The 19,875-nt window shown below is 40.1% G+C and overlaps 1 protein-coding gene across 7 annotated transcripts; it reads right to left on the reverse strand.

Annotated features, from left to right (window-relative positions):
• Nucleotides 1–208: 208 nt before the first annotated feature.
• On the reverse strand, nt 209–7,788 carry LOC101609153 (cytochrome P450 4A14-like). Of its 7 annotated transcripts, none has more exons than XM_004672166.2 (13): nt 7,594–7,788; nt 7,058–7,066; nt 6,494–6,626; nt 5,182–5,226; nt 4,607–4,734; nt 3,585–3,709; nt 3,088–3,242; nt 2,547–2,653; nt 2,257–2,447; nt 2,022–2,155; nt 849–913; nt 613–689; nt 209–377 (listed from the first exon to the last, which is right to left on the reverse strand). In XM_004672166.2, the coding sequence occupies exons 1-13, from the start codon at nt 7,786–7,788 to the stop codon at nt 209–211; spliced, it is 1,533 nt and encodes a 510-aa protein (XP_004672223.2). The 7 variants fall into 7 exon arrangements, with proteins under 7 accessions (XP_004672223.2, XP_004672225.2, XP_004672222.2 ...); XM_004672168.2 differs by lacking the exon at nt 7,058–7,066 and adding an exon at nt 7,527–7,538 and having other exon boundaries at nt 6,494–6,620; XM_004672165.2 differs by lacking the exon at nt 7,058–7,066.
• Between the last annotated feature and the right edge of the window lie 12,087 nt (nt 7,789–19,875).

Genomic DNA, 19,875 nt, shown 5'->3' on the forward strand with positions numbered 1-19,875 from the left:
GGAGGTAGGTAATTTGGAGGAAGAATGGAGAGAGAAGGGCAAAAAGACAGGAAGATGGGAAGTGTGATTAAAGGCATTTGAGAAGAAGAAGAAAGTGTGAGAAGAGAGGAAGCAAGACATGTACAGATAAGCTAGGAACAAAAGCATGTGATATATCAAAAGGTTGGCAGTAGCAGGCCATCAGAACTGTCGTTTTTCTCCAACACAATTACTGGAGCTTCTTGAGACGAAGGTGGATTCCATTCTTGGACCTCAATACAAGTCGTGACATGGGAACTGGGATCCTGGTGGGATCTGGCAGCAGCTCAAAGCGGAGCAAGGTCAGGGCCACAGTCACCTTCATCTCATTCATGGCAAATTGCTTCCCGATGCAGTTCCTGGCTCAGGCAGACACAGTGAAATGAGAAGTAGCTCAGGTCCTCTTTTGGCCTCATCAGACATTGGCCTTTGAGCCACAAGCTAGAGCTGGGCATTCAAGGCCTTCCTTCATAGTCTCAGTCTAACCATTTTCCTTGAGGGTCACACCCTCCCACTTTAATACCTTGTCTTGGTTCATAGCTCCTGATCTTTAATAAGTGCCCAGAGACAACCCCCCCCCCCCATTATCATCACCTTGATCCTCCTGAGAAAGGGAGGAAAGCATGGCTGTGTCGGGAAACATCTGGTGCAAATCGAGAAGGGTCAAACACCTGTAGAGAGAGCATGAGATCATGAGAGCAAGGATGCATGGGAGTCAAGCCCCCTTTCCTCACACATAGCAGAACAGAATGCCTAGAGTTGGAAGTGGAAGGAGGTATTAGTCCTGAGAGACCATCACTTTTCTTCCTCTCCTCCCAGGACTTTCATACCTGTGGATTTGGCCACACATCTGGGTTGTGGTGAAGAGCATAAAAGGAGAGCGCGACTGTGACACCTGTGGGTCAGAAAGGACAAAGGGCGAAGAGAAATTGGGTCAAAGAAGTGTACTCTTGACAATAAGCAGAGAACATGCATGCACAAAAGACTTGCATGTCAGAAATTATCACTTTTAGTATAATGATCCCAGGGAGGTTGTAGGGAGGGGGACTTAGCAAAGCACCTATTCAAATATGATGAACTTGGAATGACAGAAATTAAGTATCAGAGATAAACTCCTTATACTAAGTGAAGTGATGGCTCAAGTTATGTGTCTTCTACAGTCCTTTGGAGAACATAAATTAGCTCACACCATGCTCACAAACACACTTCCCCTCTACACACACATCACAGGAGACAGTTTTACATCATTTCTTCAGGTGAGATCATGGAATCTCCATGAGGCTGATTTTCTTATGTTCACACAGCTAGATGTGGCAGAACTGGGATCATACCCAATGGTGAGTTAGCTAGTATGTGTTTTCCTCCCATGATAGGGGCTCAGATCTTGTCATTAGCTGCTCCCTTGCATCATCCTGAGGGTTCCTGAGAGACTGGGGCACATTCATGCATTATGTCATAAGATTCCCTTATCTCTCTCATTTGTTTTCACCCATGGAAAAAATTACATCTCTATAGGACTTGTTTGATTCTCTTTTCCACTCCAAATGTCTTAAGTAAGGGAAATTTTGGAGTCTGGAGGATGACATTTAACTAGAGTTTGGCCTATATTTATTGAGGCTCACTGAGGAAAAGTTCATTATGCAGCATTTAATAACGTCTGTCAAAATAAAGACAGAATTTACTGAGAGGTAATGGGAGACCAAGTGAAGTTCATAATTGCAGAAGTGCATGTGGAAGTCCCATCTTTTCTTACCCATGCTGACTATTCAGGTGAGTGATTCTGGGACGTATCTGAAGTTCATTTGCAGTGGCTAGAGGCCTTAGTGAGCCCATTCTCTTTCTCTCTCTCTTTCTCACTCTCTCCCCACCCCCCCAAATAAAGAAATAAATAAATCTTAAAGAAATGGAAACTAGTGAGGTTCAGAATTGCTGAAGCAACATGAAATTCCCAACATTCCTTACCCTGCTGAGTGGTTAAGTGCGTTATTCTGGGAAGCTTGTACCTTTAGGTAGGGAGCGTCCATCAGGGAACGTGACAGGTGTGTTGAGCATTCTACTCACAACTGGTACTGGGGGGTAGAGCCTCAGGGCCTCCTTAATGCACATGGTAGTATATGGCATCTGGTCCAGGAGGTCCCTGAAATGAAGCCCATCCTGAAAGTCATACAAAGCCTGAGAAGCCTAGGGGCCACCCTCATCAGAAAGCAGGACTCTCCTACCTCATAAATTGTCACTCACCAGCTGATGGGGGTTCCATCTCCAAGGAGGCCCTGGACTTCCTCCCTGCATCTCTGCTGGTGCTCAGGGTGAGTGGCCAGAGCATGGAGGGTCCAGGAGACCCCACTGGCTGTGGTGTCATGACCCTCAAACATGAAGGTGTCCACCTCAGCACGCAGGTCCTTGTCAGATAAGCTGCTCCCATTCTCCATCTGAGGGGAAGCCACAGGTGAGAGAGCAGGGATTGTCTCTTCTGGATCAAGCAGGGCTTGTACTTCTGAGTCAAGCCTCATCCTCACACCATCACTCACTTTGGCAAACAAGAGGATGTCCAGGAAATCCAGGCGCCTCTTCTTCTTGACCTTTTCCAGCACCCCTTCATCCTGCAACTGAGCCTTCCTCAACTTGATCACTTCATCTGTGCCATGACAACAGTTAACATGCAAGGAAAATGTTACTCAGTCCTCAGTATCACTGATATCTCTTGTCTGTACATTCCAGAGAAACCAGGATACATGTGTGCAGGTGGGTATTTGGGTCAGGGATGGAAGTCCAGCACTGGCTGATAGATCAGGGCTCCTTTCAGAAGCACAGCCCAAAGAGCATTCAATTTTCAAATATGTTGAATGGGTCTCATGCAATATTACTAATGTGAAGCCACTTGTAATGCATGCCATAAGCTAACAGCTTAGCCCCCAAAATATGCACTGTGATAGTACACAGCATGAGTATGTCCCAGGTCCTACAGAGACATGTGGGGGACTCACTGTATGTGAGAGACATAATCTTATCTTTGGGCCAACCATTATATAGTAAAAGGGAAAGTAAAAAAAAAAAATATGGGGACAAAACCTGTGTGCTCATGGGCAAGTTTGCAGGCGCGGTGTGACAAGCGGCCATCAGAAGACAGACTGTAGATGGTGTCGTTATGGTAAAAGGCATTCCTTATGCGGAAGAAAGCCAGGCTGTTCAGATCCTCAATGGCCTTGATGTAGGAGCTGGAATTTCTGAGGCAGAAAAGGTACAATGTTCTGATAATGGTGATGTCTGTTCTACAGGTGGACTCTGTGAGGACAGACCGCACTGACGCAAATATCTCTTTTGTAACTTTCTTAACCCTCAGGCTTCTAGAAGAGTGCATGACCAGTTAGGCTTCCATCCTTGCTGCTGATTTATAGTATGTTGTTGGGGCAGGGTTGAGTCTGGTCTGTAATCAGGCTTTTGCCTACAGTACAGTGAGAGTTTTGATTTTTATGTAGATGAGAAATCTAGCTGTCCCTCCTACCTCTCAAACAAGCCCACAACACTGGTCAGTCCAAGGACTCTATAGCATAAGGATTGTCACTTACCCATCCAACTGGACATTCCCATGGTGGCTGAAGGCACACTTCATAATTGTTTCCAGAGTCATCAAGGAGACATATTGGAGGATCTCCACAGAGGAATCCTGGTCAACAAACTGCTCCAATTTGTTCTGTGATGGGAAGGTGGCAACTACTCAATTTCCTTGAGAAGATTAGAACCTACATAGACTAGGATATATCTCTGTATCTCCAGGTATTCTGTTTAGAGACCCTCACCTTTGAGATCAAATGCCTACAACAAATTAATAATATGAATTAAGTGTTTATACTCAGATGCCTGCTTCTCACAAAAATTTTAACAAAATTAAAAGCAATATCTGATTACAAATTTATTGAATTTTATTTGGGAAACAAGCATGAACTTCAAGTTTTTGACAAGGATCCTGGGATACCTTTCAGTTTTCTGACAGTTGGACTAGATCTAAAAAACAAACGTAAATACAAATATGGGAACAAAAATATGTGTCGGTAAAGGAAGCTTGTGGGTCTGTGAGAACATACCTTATGCAAGTTATCAAAGACTTTAATTCCTTTTTATTTATCAAAACTTTGCTGAGCACCATGAAGCTAGAAATCTGAGTCTGGTGAAAAATGTGTGAGAAATGGACTTTGTGTCTATTTCACTGCATAGGTTACTGAACTCCATGCAGAAACATTGAGCCACAGAACAGATACTGATTTCGTGACATCCTGAAGCTACATTACCCATTCCAGAAAGGGAAAAGTAGATCTGTCTGGAGGTATTAACTTCTCCTCTAGACCACTGTGGTAAAGACTTAGCCCTGTGCTCACCATGATCCTCTCTACACAGTGTGGCTCCATTGTGTTGACTGGATGCTCTCTGCTTTATCCACTTTGGAGGAACTTACTGTCATAGTAATGGTATGAGTGTTATTCCATGTGACTGTATCTGATAGCTATGGTTTGGACATTTTGTTTGAGAGTACAGACATATTGTGTGTGATGTGAGTGGTATGTGAAAATGAGAGCAAGACAGATTGACTCACTAGCATTACATTGACAGAGTTGGCCATGATTCCCACATAGGGTTTGAGGATGTCATAGTGGAAGGCTGGAGTCAACATCCGCCGGTGCTGGAACCACTTCTGCCCATTCAACAGGAGCAAACCATAGCCTGAATCAGAGAATGGTTTGTGAATGTGTCTAGTGGAGATGGAATCAGTGTACCCAAAGGGTATCTGGTACGGCCTATTGGGATGAACTAAGGGAAGACAGCCCCAAGGAAGGTGGAGTTTCTTGCGGGAGTAACAGCACTTTTCAGGAATGTGAATCTCCTAGTTTGGTACATCTTCTGTGACTATGACAGCTATGTGGTAAAGGTTGAAAAGGTGTTGTGTAGCAGGTCAAGAAAGACAAAGAAATGTCAGACAGGGAGTGTTTAGAGAAGTGATGTGGCAGAAGTTGAACTTCAGGCAGGCTCATGCTAGCATTAGAGAGGGGTGAGGGACTGACTAGAAAAGAAATGATGTAGGGATGGATCATGACCCTGCTGGATAATCACCCATTGTTCTCCATGAGTCAAAGAAATATCAGACAAGAAAACATGCTCCTATATACATACCAATCCAGGGAACTAAGAGATTGTAAATACCAGGAGCCTTAGGATCTAAATGGGAAGAAAGATATCAACAGGTAATTGAAGACTTCAAAGCATGGGCTATTGTGAATCCCCATGACTTTCAATTGGCTGTTTGTTCTATATCATCTCCCAATGCTTCCCATTCCTTTCTGACAGTTAGTTGTTCTATGGAAGGCAGACTGCATTGTACCAGCAGCTGAATACCTTTGTCACTTTGACGTTAAATAAGAAACATAGGACAAGCCTTCAATACTCAAGAATAAGAAAGGCCTTTTGTTGTTGTTGTTTTGTTTTTCAAGGTAGGGTCTCATTTAAGGCCAGGCTGACCTGGAATTCACTCTGTGGTCTCAGGGTGGCCTCAAACTCATAGCAATCCTCCTATCTCTTCCTCCTGAGCACTAGGATTAAAGGTGTGCAACATCACACCCAGCCCTTGTGGTTTTTCAGCAGTGATTAGTGGCTTAGTCAACCTATGGTCTACAAAAGTTAGCAATTAGAGATTCCAAACCAAAGTTGGAGTAGATATGAAATTTGTTTATCAGATATATGAAAGTTTATGAAACAAAATATAACTATACTGGTAGGAAGGAAGATATTCTAAAGAGAAGAGACATTTGTGCCCTTCCCACTGGCTAAAAGAATACTAAAATGGTGAATCCAGAGGAATTGGAATTTCCAAAGGAATTAGTGCTTTGAGATATAAAAGGTTACTGCCTAGTGCCATCAGAGGGGAAACTGACAATTTGTCAGACCACCTTTCAGGGGAGACTGCAGCCCAGACAATGATGGGGAGATCATGCTTTGAGCAGTACTACTTAGTTATGCACACTCCTGAACCTCCACTTAAACCTAACCTGTATGTCAAGTCCTCAGAGGTGGATGTGGAGGGTGACCAGATCTCTTTGTTCTCAATGTGGCCATATTGAATAAGCCTCTTTTTTCTGCTCTTCATAATTAATTTGGCTCTTTTAATTGGCTTATTGAGGATGAATGGCTGAGCCTGTAATGTTTGGGCTGTCAATGTGCAAGCTGTGACCATAACTCCAATAAAAAGTTCACATCAATTTGGTTTTGAAAGAAAAAAAAAATACACAGAAATTCAGCCCCACAGTGCTTAACTGTCCACAACTAGATAAGCATAGTTGATCATATTGCTGGTTTCTGGCCAGGGAGAATGGTAGGTGGTGTTTAGACATTGATGGCTGAAGGACTACCTTCTTCTGGAATTTCAGGGACACAGGACATTTACATAGGTGGGTGGATCTACTGTAGTTGCTGTGGGTTGCATGCTCACCTGATCTCCCCAGAATCACCTTTATGTAGTCAGGATCATAGATGAGGATGCGTGCTTTGTTCCCCCATAACCACTGTGAACAGGCTGCTGGGTATTTCTTTACCCATGTAAGCAAGTGCTGCAGCTCCTCATCCTGTGGGAATAGGCACCAGGGAAAATAAAAATTCATGAAAATGATTTTTCCACACCTAGTACTTTGTATCAAATGAGAAAGGCAGGACAATCATAGAAAATAGAAATCTTGATCAGTTTGATGATTTACTTGTGCTATCATCCAGTCCTTTGCTGTGTCCTATGACTTGCCCTGAGCCAGATCCTCTGGCCCTGTTGGATGAAGCTATGCTCCTCAGAGGTGCTATGGAGGGGCCTCCAATCTCAACTCTGCATGAGCTCTACATTCATCTTCCCTGAAGTGTGGTTGGTGTAAAATTTCTTGTTGAGTGCTTCTCCATGAAATCCTTTTCCAAACTGTGTTGTACTTTATGGTTGGAAGTTCAAGGGATAGTTCTTGTCCCCTCTCAGCCCTCAGACTGCTGCATCATCCTTTTGTCTCAGTGACTTCACATGTTTGTGCTAGGCTCTGTTCTGGGCACTGGGGTAGTAGATGGGATGGTGGTTAGGTTCAGTGGAACTCACTGTGCAGGGTATGTGGAGTAAGCATAGAGTTAGAGACTCTGATTAAAGGATAACTCTCACATTAGTCCTCCTCACCCAAAAGTCATCTCTCTCATATATGTATATAACCTTTAGCTTTCATGTCCCCAAGCCATTGTTTCTAGAACTTACTAAAGTGACAAATATAGCCCTGTCCCTGACATCAATTACTCATCCCTGAAAGACCAGCATTTTCCCTATGGTCTCACATCTCCTGAGATTTAAGTCTATTGTTAAAACACAACTTCTTCAGAGAGTGAGCTCTCCATGGATGAAAGGGATTGACATTCAGTAAGGGGTTTTGTACCTATCTCTAAGGAGATAAATTGAGTGTTCTTCAGAGACCGCATTCTCTTTACAGCAGTCTTTGCCTGTGGACTTGCTCACCATGCTTTCAGATTTTCACCTTTTCATACCATTCTATTTTCATTTCCAATTCTTCTTACCTTCAGGTTGTGCCCAAAAAGCCAGTGGGAAGGTGCCGATGGGAACTGCTGGAAGGTCTTGAGCAACCACTTTCTGCTCAGATAGAAATGGACTGCCTTGAACAGCAGCAGCAGCAGGACAAGCAGGAAGCTCAGTTGGAGGATCCCAAAGATGCCACCCAGGTTTCTCAAGGTACTCAGTGAAAAGACAGTCATGGTGAAGTGACCTCTGAATTAAGAATAGCCACTAAATCTCCTGATCATCCCTATTTAAATACTTTGCAGTTTGCTTCATCTACTTGTGGGAGGGACAACGGTGAGGACAGAATTTGGAGTCAGAGTCCAGAATTGATTAGCCAGAAAAACTACTTTGAGAAATAATGAAATCAAAGTCATATCAGATTACCTGGTCAATAACTATGTATACACCCACTATCACTTCCCCACACAAATTTTGGATATTTATTGAAAACACATTGCATGCTGTGCAATTTTCTGGATGGTGATAGAGCTACAAAGAGATATTATTAGCATTGATATTAGAAACACATATATTGAACATTTGGTAAAGTGGAATATGAAGTTTCTAATATTTCAGGAATAATAAATGATTATAAAGTGGAAACTTAAGTGTTCAGATGAATATATTCACTGAGAATCAGTTTGCAGAGTGACCCTTCTCTGTTTATACTCCAAACTACTCCACCCCAGGTGTTTTCTACATTTTTTCCTGGGGCTTTTCTCAGACCCACTCCAATGATGACACAGAATGACTAGACTCAGGAGGCTCATGCCCAGATCATTCTCACTACATATGTAGCCTGGAACTTATCCTTTCTGGGCCTGTGACTTCTTCGATTAGAAATGATAATAATCCCTTTCCCAGACACCATAGAACACTTATCCATTCAGTCATTCATTATTCAGCAGACATTTATTGATCTTAGAAGGAATAAATTCTGAAAAGAAAATTCATGTAATGATACATGTTAGGACTGTCCTGATAATTAAAATGTCCACCCAGGATGGAGAAAGCCAAAATAGAAAAATGGGTTCTTGAAGGACTATTGGTTCACCAAATAATAGTGCTTATATGGATTTCAGTAAATTGGCTAACATTATACAGAATAAGACAAGGGATGGGAAATGTCCTCTTCTCACTCTTTTAGTGATAATTTTTCTCCAAATCAATTTCAATGTGTAAAGGTGAAAATAAAAAACACAAAGATATTTCAAGAATTCCTTAGAAGTCAGCTCTCTGCTTTTTTTTTTTTTTTTTAACTTCAGTGGTGCCAACAAGCCATTGGGAAGGTGTGAATAACTGCTAGAGGGCCTTAAGCAGCCATTGTCTAGGCAAGGAGAGCTGGGCGGCCTTGCACAGTAGCAGAAGTAGGCTATGTAGGGAGACAAGTAGAAGGAACCTAGAGATGTCACTCATTTTTAGTTAGGCTTAGTGCAGAAGTACTCCTAGTATAGCGGCTTGTGTAGAAATAATCATAGTGATGTCTTTTATTCTAACACGAACCTTCAGCAATCCAAATACTTTCTCTATCTCCCTCTTTTGTGATCCATTATGACACCTTTATTATACAACCCATGGCATCAGAGTTATTTTTCTTGTTCCCTTTTAACTTGATCACCTAGTCAAAACTAAGGACAGAGGGAGAACTACTTACATTTTCTGAATTTTCACTTCATTCTGTAGTTACTTTCCATCATCTTCAAATATTTGTTGAATGAGTCAATGAATGAATAAGCAAGCTATCTCTTGAATATTGAGGAAAGTTTCTATTATCTGTCTCTCTTACAGAACAATGACTCTTGAACTCTTACTCTTTCCCTACTTGGTGCATCTCCCAGTTTTTACCCACAGAATGAGAGACAGTAGTGGAAAGAACTTTGGCATCAGAACTACTTTTGAACTTTAGTCTGAACTGATTCTCTGAATCCTGAGTTCTTCTTTGTAACTGGGCTTATGCTACGGTAGTAAATAACATTTAGTGAAAAGTGGTAGTATGCTCAGGAGAACACTACATGGCACTGTCTCTGATTTCTCTAATAACAACCCTCCAAAAGAATGTTATTAAAAATGTCATGGCTAGCTGGGCATGGTGACACATGCCTTTCATCCCAGCACTTGGGAGGCAGAGGTAGGAGGATTGCTGTGAGTTCAAGGCTACCCTGAAACTCCATAGTGAATTCCAGATCAGCTTGAGCTAAAGTGAGAGCCCCAACCTCGAAAAACCAAAAAAAAAAAAAAAAAAAAATCATGGCTAACTAGCATTGCCTCATTTCCCCCCCTAAAACAAACAAGCAAACATATCAAAAGGAACAGAAAAAGGAACTCAAAATAACTGAGTCTACTGGCCTATTCAAGGTAGAGTTCCAGCAAATAATCAGGCTAAGCACAATGACTTACCATTTAGTACTTTTAATGACAGAAACTAAGAACATAGCATCTATAATCCTGATTCTGTCATCCAGAGCAGCCCTGAACCCCTGCAAGGGAGACTACACACTAGTAAATTGGTAAGCAGAGTCCAAGGTCTTTGAAGTACAGAATCATGTCATCTGCAGTTAGTGATAGTTTCAATTCTTCTTTTCCTACTTGTAACCCCTTTATTTCCTTCTTTTTTGTCTTACACTTCTAAGTCAAGAAATACTTTGAGTACTATAGTAACTAAGAGTGGAGAAGGTAGAAGAAAATGGAGACACTAAATGCTCTCAGTTTTCCTTAGTAGAATGTTGGTTATAGGTTTGTTGTATATAGCTTTTATTATGTTGAGGTATGTTCCCTTTATTATGAATTTCTTCAGGACCTTTTTCCTGAATGGATATTGAAATTCTATCAAATGCCTTTTCTGCATCCATGGAGATGATCATCTTATTTTTGTCTATGAATCTATTTATATGGTGCATTACATTTATCTACATCTTCCAAATTAAAAATAATCAAAGAAACTTCAGAGCTAAATTATACCATGGGTAAACTGGATTATCTGTTATCATTCTTTCTAACATTCTTTCTAACAGATAAGGAATATGCATTATTTTCAGCTCAGAGAATATTCTCTAAAAGTGGTCATATTATAGATCACAAAGTAAACCTTATCAAATATAAAATTTCAAATAATTATATACTATTGAACCATGATACAATAAAAGTAGAAAGTAATAGCAACAGAAACTTTAGGAACTATATAAATATTTAAGACTGAACAATACACTTTTGAATGAACATAAGGATCATAAGAAATCAGAGAGAAAAAATTAAAAGTTCTAGAAACAAGTGAAAGGGATAGCACAATCTACCAGGATATCTGAGACACAGCCACTGCAACCCTAAGGAGGAAGTTTATGGCTATATGTGCTCATATTAAATATTACACTGAGTAAAGTAACCCAGGCTTAGAAAGAAAACCACTGTTTCTTGGTCCTTTATTTATTTTTTAGTTTTGATCTTTGTTTCTTGCCAAGGTCCAGCTTCAGTGGGGTTGTAGAACTCGAAGGGGATGTGTGGAGTCGGCGTTGTGAGGAAATGATGTGGGCCAGTAGTTCAGGTGAAGCACACTGGATGCAAAGAAAAACTCTGCTTCTTTATTTATACTTTACAATAAATTTTTTTTTTCAAGTAAGACATAGCAACTTATTCATGTAGCTTCTATTCTCTAAGAAATCTTGTACAATATTCCTCTTTTCTCTTGGTTTCCTCTGCTTCTGTTTAACTCATGGACCTCTTGCCCCATAGACATTCTGATAACATCTTAAACAAGAAAGTACAAAATTGTACGCTGGTTAATATCTTACCCACGCTCATGGAAGCTAGCCAAGAGCCCTGGCAGGTGTCACTTATGGTTATAAGGTGTTATGCCACTGTATATGGTAAAAGTTGATCTATCCAACCAATGTTTTGCATTGATGTATATTTCACCTAATGAGACATGTTCCTCACAATATACATTTGTGGTGTTAAGAAACTTTGTGCATTCAAACTAGTCATAGTTTCAGGATCCATAATCTGTTTACCTATTTAAACATTAAAGCCTCAGAAATTTCTGTAGAAACATTATTTTCCTCTTTAATCATTGGTGACTATATAAACACATCTAAATTGGATTCCCCTATTACTACTGAAAAGGGGAAAATGAAAGCCAAAATAAGCAGTAATAAACTTATAATAATTCCAAAAATTCCAAGGAAAAGATAGCAATAGCACAAACTGTCAACAGCAGGCACTCCAGGAGGTTGCTGAAAGTCTTCTTGGCCCTGCCAAAGAATGTCGTGGAAGCTGCAGCCCTGCTGAATGGTGTCCCACCAGCATCATGCTCCAGAGCTGACAGTTTCTCTTAAGTTATTTTCTTAAAAAAATTCATACAAATATATATATAGATTGCATGTTAACTATATTCACACCCATACTTCCCACTATTCCATTTCTTGTCCCTCCAGCTCCCTTTAGATCCTTTAGAGAGTTTCACGTCTACTTTCCTGTTATAATTTTGTGGCTCTATACAAAGAAACTACAAATGATAGAAAACATTTGCTATTTGTTTTTTCTGAGACTCACTTAATATGCTTAATATGATTATCTCTAGTTGCCTCCATTTTCCTGCAAACAACATAACTGTTTTCCTTTATAGCTGAAAAAAATCCATTTAGTACATATACCATGTTTTATTTACCCAATGCTCTGTTCTTGGACACATAGGTTGATTATACAACTCAGCTATTTTAAATAGTGTTACCATAAACATTGATGTTCAAGTATCTCTGTGTTATGCTGACTTGGAGTCCTTTAGGTAAGTACTCAGGAATGGTATGGCTGGGTGATATGGAAGATCTATTTTCAGTCTCACACTGACCTCTGTAGTGGCTAAACTTGTTTATGAAGAGTTAATGACTTTTCTCAAAACCAGAGGAAACTGAAGGGTTAATGACTGTCCCTAAAACTAGAAGGTCTTGGGAACATGAGAAGAATTTAGTCCCAGACAAGTCTGACAACTCCTCTGATTAATAAACTTTCCTAAACTCAGAAGGACTTGAAGGAACGAAAACTATCTGGGGCATCTTCCCTAGACAATTTTGCTGAAAAAGCTTATTCTGAGGAAGTGTACTAATACCTACAGTTCCTTATCTACTTCCCTTGGTCCAGTTTGTTTTCCTCAGAATGCTCCTCATAAACTTGAACCTCAGCCTAGCTCAGTGTTTCAGCCTCCATCCCATGGGAAGGTTGTAGCCCTTCTCTGTGCTTCAGTAAACAGTCTCTGTCTGTTGAGATCAAGCCCATTGCTTCTCTTGTGCTTTCTCCTTCAATTTCCTTACATTCTGGTGCGAAGACTCAGATTGGAGCCCTCAGGGGCTTTTGGACCTCGTGCCTCCTCCTTCTTTTTCCTTCCTTCTCTCTAGCTCCCTGCCAGTGTTTCACTCCCTTGGGAGCACAGATGCTCGCTGTGCTCACTATTCTGAACTAAACAGCCACCAGCTGCGACTGAGACCTCTGGTCTTTCAAACTTGATACCTTGCGACTTCTACCTTTCTTTTTGTTCACACTCCTCCCCTGTCCCCGGACTTTTGAACTCCAGAAAAGAAGCCATTCACAGCCTGACTGGCTTCCATCCACAACCTCATCAAATTTCAGCCCTCAGGACAAGGTACTCACTCTTAGTCTGCAGTGGAAGTGCCTTGTCTTAGACCTTAGAAACTGGAAGTTTCTCACTCTCTCCTCTTCCTGTGGATGATTGGAGGCTCCAGGAGCACCCCCCCATGTATAGTTTCACTGGACACCCCAAGCATTACAAGTGTGGGGATGCCCCCTTCTAATCCGTGGGTCTCACCTCATTGCTATCCCCAAGCCTTGGAGACATCCCTGGTGGTGGGAATCAGCCACTCCACTTAGTCCTTGTCCTCCAAAATGGGCTATAATTATCTATTCTAAAGGACACTCCATTGGAATGTCTGCCTACCAAATTACTCACACTCTCTATTCAGATTTGGCTGAAATATTCTGTAGACAATGGCTACCGCTGGTCTGAGTTTGATAATGTTGATTTCAACGTTCTCATTGATCTTTATAACTGTCCCTGATGACATATGAAATGGTCCAAGGTTCCCTTTCCCACTCCTGTCCCTCCTAAAACTCTACTTCTCACACATAGTTCTGTCAGCTTGTCATGAGTGTCTTTTCATCTCACACCAAATTCAAGCCATTCCACTAAATCAAATACAAACCCTGCCTACAAAAAAGAAACTCCTTTCTTTCCTGGGCCAATTTAACTTATTCTAAGTGTGGATACATAATTTTCTCTCTTTGCTAAAATTTAAAATCACTACACAACTTCTAGGGTTTTTTTCCTTTCTTTCTTTTCCCTCCTCCTCTTCTTTTTATTATAAGCCGCCAAAGAAAAACCAACAACAGGGGTGGGGCAATCACAGTACACAAGAACTTAGTCCCTAGAAAAACCAGTGCCTTCCACATAGCTAGAAAAAATAAACAAAGACAAACACCAAGAGAAATACTGTAGCCCCAGCCCCCTTACATATGGCTAATGGTTGTAAAACAGATTTCAAAATTTTCAGCTTTAAATTTAAACCACTGGCTGTTTCCTTGTTAAGATTGAGTCCTCACTAATTTAAAAAGAAGTGTCTCTCCATGTTTTGTGTTGTCATAATCTAATTCTGGCCAACAATGTTATATCATGTGTTCTATGTTTTGTGTAGTCTGTCTGTATGTGTGACTAAATTCATGGTCATTAATTATTATAGTGCTTATGGCCATCAAATGTTCTGATGCTTAAATATTTTTAATTTTTTTTATAATTAACAACTTCCATGATTGTAAACAATATCCCCATGGTAATTCCCTCTCTCCCCCAACTGTACCCTTTGAAACTCCACTCTCCATCATATCCCCTCTCCCTCTCAATCAGTCTCTCTTTTATTTTGATGTCATCATCTTTTCCTCCTATTCTGATAGTCTTGTGTAGGTAGTGTCAGGCACTGTGAGGTCATGGATATCCAGGCCATTTTGTATCTAGTGGAGCACGTTGTAAGGAGTCCTACCCTTCCTTTGGCTCTTACATTCTTTCTGCCACCTCTTCCGTAATGGACCCTGAGCCTTGGAAGGTGTGATAGAGATACTGCAGTGCTGAGCACTCCTCTGCCACTTCTCAGCACCATGGTGCCTTCTGAGTCATCCCAAGGCCACTGCCATGTGAAAAGAGAAAGTTCTCTAACGAAAAAGTGAGAGTAGTATTAATATATGTATTTTAAAATAATGTTAAATTACTAAAACCACATTTATGATGTATTTCTCACTTTAACTTCCAAGTATTTCTGCTAAGGGTGTTTCTCTACAGATTCACAGTAATAGAATGGTTAACTTTGTGATGCTAAACTACTTGCTTCCCCATCATTCATTTGGGTGAAGTTTCTCTTAATTGTTCTGTAAGAAGAAATTAAAGTTTTGTAAAAGATGAGATAATCAAAGGATAATATATAAAGAAATTTTCAATAATAGATGCACAAAATGTTATTAAGAAAGATGTTTAAGTGGTCAATTATAAGGGCAAAGGTAGGAGGATGTAAATAATAAGATTAAAAAACAAAAGATGAGCCAGGTATGGTGGTGCATGCCTTTAATCCCAGCACTCAGGAGGCAGAGATAGGAGGATCACCATGAGTTCAAGGCCACCCTGAGACTACATAGTGAATTCCAGGTCAGCCTGGGCCAGAGTGAGACCCTACCTCGAAAAGCCAACCAACCTAATTTTGTTTGTTTGTTTGTTTTAATTTTTGCTGTACTGTATATAATAGTTTTCTATACAACTTACAAGGTGATATTATAATAATTTTCTCTTAAAATATAACTAACGGAAGTGGTAGGAAAAATAAACAACCAACCAAACAAAAAAAGATGGTATTCAGGCAAAGCTAAAAAATGACAAGGCATCAGACAACCTTAGATACTCCTGAATATGGCTTCTCTCCATAGTCTCTGATGGTTTCGAGAACTGTTACTGACAGGGAGATAGATCAAGGAAAATGTTCTAAGTATTGGAGAAATGAAATCTTAAGGTAAAGGTTGACTTATTGGTGCGAAATTTCCCAAGATAAGGATCTCATAATAAAACATTAAAGTGTTTACTAATATTTTATTTAAACTAAAACATTGGTTTTCCAATAGCATTTTCCTTTAAAAATAGATTTATTAAAAGTTGTATTAGAGCTCACCTGTTTTAGCTCAACACTGACCAAATTCTGTTGTTTTATGTACCATGAAATCATTAAATAACTGTCAAATTTCAGGTATCCCAAGTTCATTACTCCTAAGTAAATGAACTCTTAAGGTGTGTGGTGGTTTGGTTCAAGTGTCTCTCATAAACTTAGGTGTTCTGAATGCCATATCCCCAACTGTTGGTAACTTGGGAATTAAACCCTCCTGTAAGGCAGTGTATTGTTGGGGGTAGGCTTAAGGGTGTCATAATCAGCTTCCGCTTGCTAGTGTTTGTTATATCTCCTATTGCTCTTGTCTATCTGGTATTGGCCAGGAGGTGATGTCCTACTTCTGCTCATGTCACTATTTTCCCCTGCCATCATGGAGCTTCCCCTTGAATCTCTAAGCCAAAATAAACTCTTTTTCCCACAAGCTGCTGTTGGTCGGATGATTTCTGGCAGCAATGCGAACCTGACTGCAACAGTAAAGTTGGTAGTAGGAGTGGGTTTATTATTGCTTGAAACCTGACTCTGTAGCTTTGGCCTTTTGGAGCTGATTTTGAAGAGGAATGAGGAAGGATTTGAAATCTTGACCTAAGAGATGCCTTGCAGTGCTGTAAGTACTCATAGATTATTCTGGTCATACTTGAAAGTCCCAAATGCATTAAGAACTGTAAACTGTGACATTTGGCTTATTAGCGTGAGAAAGAGCTTTGCCTTTCTAGGCCAGAAGCAGTTTGTGTGAGAGGCTTGCTCTTATGCCCATGTCCTGAGAACTTGTGCAGGGCTGCTTTACATAGAAATGGACTGGTATGAGCAAAGGGATATGGCACATTCAAAATGAAATCTTTGGGCCCAAACTGCTGCCTGTTCAGCTGCAATCGAGAGGTTATAACCATTGAGACTGGGCCAGCTGACATGTACTTGGACAACAGAAAGAATTCAGAGTCTTTTTAAGGGGCCTGAATGATGAAGGAGTGTCCTTTTCTTCCCTGGATTGACAAATTGGTACCCCATCTGGTATTATGGAGTATAAGAAGTGCAGGAAAGAGAGGGTCGTTGAATTTGCAACATGGTCTTGTGTTTTGGAAATGGCCATGGGCAGTTTGTAGCAGGGTTATCTGCATGGAGACGATGCAGCCATGAGGATGTCCCATGGGTTGCGGTGGAGACCTGATGGAATTGCTGGGACCATGAGATGGCTGCTAAGGAGAGCTGCTGGCCCTGGATGAAGTTTTCCAGGACTGTGAGTAGCCTAGCTGGAGGGGCAGAATTGGAACTCCAGAGACTTGTGGCTGGTTACAATTACTGGACTTGGAGATTTGTTACTGACTAGAGTTGTTGGACTTGGAGCTACAGAGTTTGATGTTTTCCCTGGTTGTTTTAAATCTTGTATCGATTGAATATTTCTTTGCTATGCCAATGCCATCTTTTGCAGTGTGAATTTTTTTTTGTTTATTTTTATTTATTTATTTGAGAGTGACAGACAGAGACAAAGAGGGAGAGAGAGAGGGAGAGAGAATGGGCACACCAGGGCCTCCAGCCACTGCAAACAAACTCCAGATGCATGTGCCCCCTTGTGCATCTGGCTAACGTGGGTCCTGGGGAATCAAGCCTCAAACCAGGGTCCTTAGGCTTCACAGGCAAGCACTTAACTGCTAAGCCATCTCTCCAGCCCTGCAGTGTGAATTTTTATTCTGTGCCACTATGGCTTTTTTGAGCGTTTTTTATTTTTTTATTTTATTTTTTTTGGTGGCTCAGTTGAAAGATCCTGGACTTTGGGGATGTTTGAACATCATTGGGATTGATAAAAACTATAGGGACTTTTAAAGGTGGACTAAGTGCATTAGATTTTACATCATTTTATGAGTGCCAGGGATGGAATATGGTGTTTTGATTGAGGTGTCCCCCATAAACTTAGGTGTTCTGTATGCCATGACCCCAGCTGCTGGCAATTTGGGAATTTAACCCTCCTGGAGGGTAGTGTATTGTTGTGGGTAGGCTTATGAGTATTATAAAACTAGCTTCCTCTTTCCAGTGTTTGTCACGCTGTCCTATTGCTATTGTACCACCTGATGTCGGCCAGGAGGTGACATCTCCTCATGCCACCATTTTCCTCTGCCATCATAGAGCTTCCCCTCGAGTCTCTAAGTAAAAATAAACCTTTTGTCCCACAAGCTGCTCTTGGTCTGGTGATTTCTGCCAGCAATGTGAACTTGGCTGCAACAAGACATGTTCTTTACCTCAGGCTGTAGGGCCATGCTCAAACAAAGGTCTTCATCTAAAATAAATGATTTCATATTCTGTGGTCCAGTTTTCAATCTTCCCTAAGTAATTGGTACCCACATAGATATCTAAACTAATCAAAGATGTTTTCAAATACAGATACCAAGACTTTGTGCTGTCATGCTTGTCTTTTCCTAACAGTTTCTAAATTAAATTAATTAGTTTATATTTGCTGATAAAAATATTATTTTCAAGATTAATAGCATATTTTGCCTGTACTTATAGCTATTTGATATTTAAAAAATAAGATGTGTATACATTCTAAAAACATGTTTCCTCATATTTTTCACCTTAATTGTTTACATAATTCAAACTGAATTCTCTGTAACAGGATAACAACTTTATTTATACTGCTATACATCATATTAAGATAGAAAAAATTTTGAGGCCCCTGGCCCAGTTATGTCTTGTACTATAATAAACTTTTATGTTAGATATATCTGACACTATATAGTCTTTTGTACTGACACTGTAGTTTTTATATTGTTTCAAGGCCATAATTTGTATTACAGCTCCTGACCTGTACTAAAAAATCATCTTCTGTTCCTTCTTAATACCATAACACAGCTACAATTATCTCTCTGCTAATTAACCACTATTTTCAGGCTTTGGAAGAGAATCCTCTGGACTCATTCTGATGTAAAAATAGACTGATTCTCCACTTCATCTCTGGTGCCATTTCTGTGAGCCTTAGTTTCCCATATCAATATCAAGGTTAACAAAATCAAGATATTTTAACTAGTTTTGTTTATTTATTTAAACTCTAAGTTGATATAAAAAGCAAAATTTAAAAATTGCTATAAACAACTTTTTGGACTTCTACAGTTTTACTAATTGACCTCAGAGGGTCCTATAACAGTCTAACTCCATCTATCTAGGCCCCTTTTGATTGTCCTGCAAGGCTTAAAAGTTAACAAGAATAAAAACCCTCACCCATCTTTTTTTCCACCGTCTCACTTCAACTTGAAAAAGTCAAACTCATTACCCATCTTCCAAAAACTTAGGATCTCTCTCTCTTTTTAAAAAGTCAGACATTTAAGCTGGGTGTGGTGGTGCATGTTTTTTAATCCCAGCACTCGGGAGGCAGAGGTAGGAGGATGCCATGAGTTTGAGGCCAGCCTAAGACTACATAGTGAATTCCAGGTCAGCCTGAGCTAGAGTGAGGCCCTACCTCAAAAAACAAAAAAATAAGCAAACAAACAAAAAAGTCAGACTTTAGGCTTGGAGGTCATTAAAATACAAGCCCATTTTCTTTTGTTCCTGGTAACATTAAAAGGGGTGTAAAAGTTGTTTAATTTTGGATTGTGATGACTAAGTTATACCCAAATATTAAGCTTATATGTTCTCCATCTGACAAAGCCTTTATTTTGTTACATAAGACACCTGTTTACAACAATGTGTTTTTAAAGTGTTTTACTCATCTGTTTTCCTATTGGATAAAACTTAAATGTTTGCTATAAACTTATTCTAATAGATAAAACTGGGCCTAATTATATAAAATATATTTCATTGGATTATGTAATCAATATAATTACAGAAAACATAATCTTATTGTGTTTATAAAATAAATAACTGATAATAACAAATTGTCAAGACTAATCTAACTTTTAACTTTTTCAGCCCAATATACTTTCACTAGTTCATCTAAACCTAAGACCTTTTTTTTTTTTTCTGGTTTTTCAAGGTAGGGTCTCACTCTAGTCCAGGCTGACCTGGAATTCACTATGGAGTCTCAGGGTGGCCTCGAACTCACAGCAAACCTCCTACCTCTGCCTCCCGAGTGCTGGGATTAAAGGTGTGCGCCAC

Source organism: Jaculus jaculus, chromosome 5 (genome assembly GCF_020740685.1).
Source record: "Jaculus jaculus isolate mJacJac1 chromosome 5, mJacJac1.mat.Y.cur, whole genome shotgun sequence".
NCBI classification, from domain to species: Eukaryota; Metazoa; Chordata; class Mammalia; order Rodentia; family Dipodidae; genus Jaculus; species Jaculus jaculus.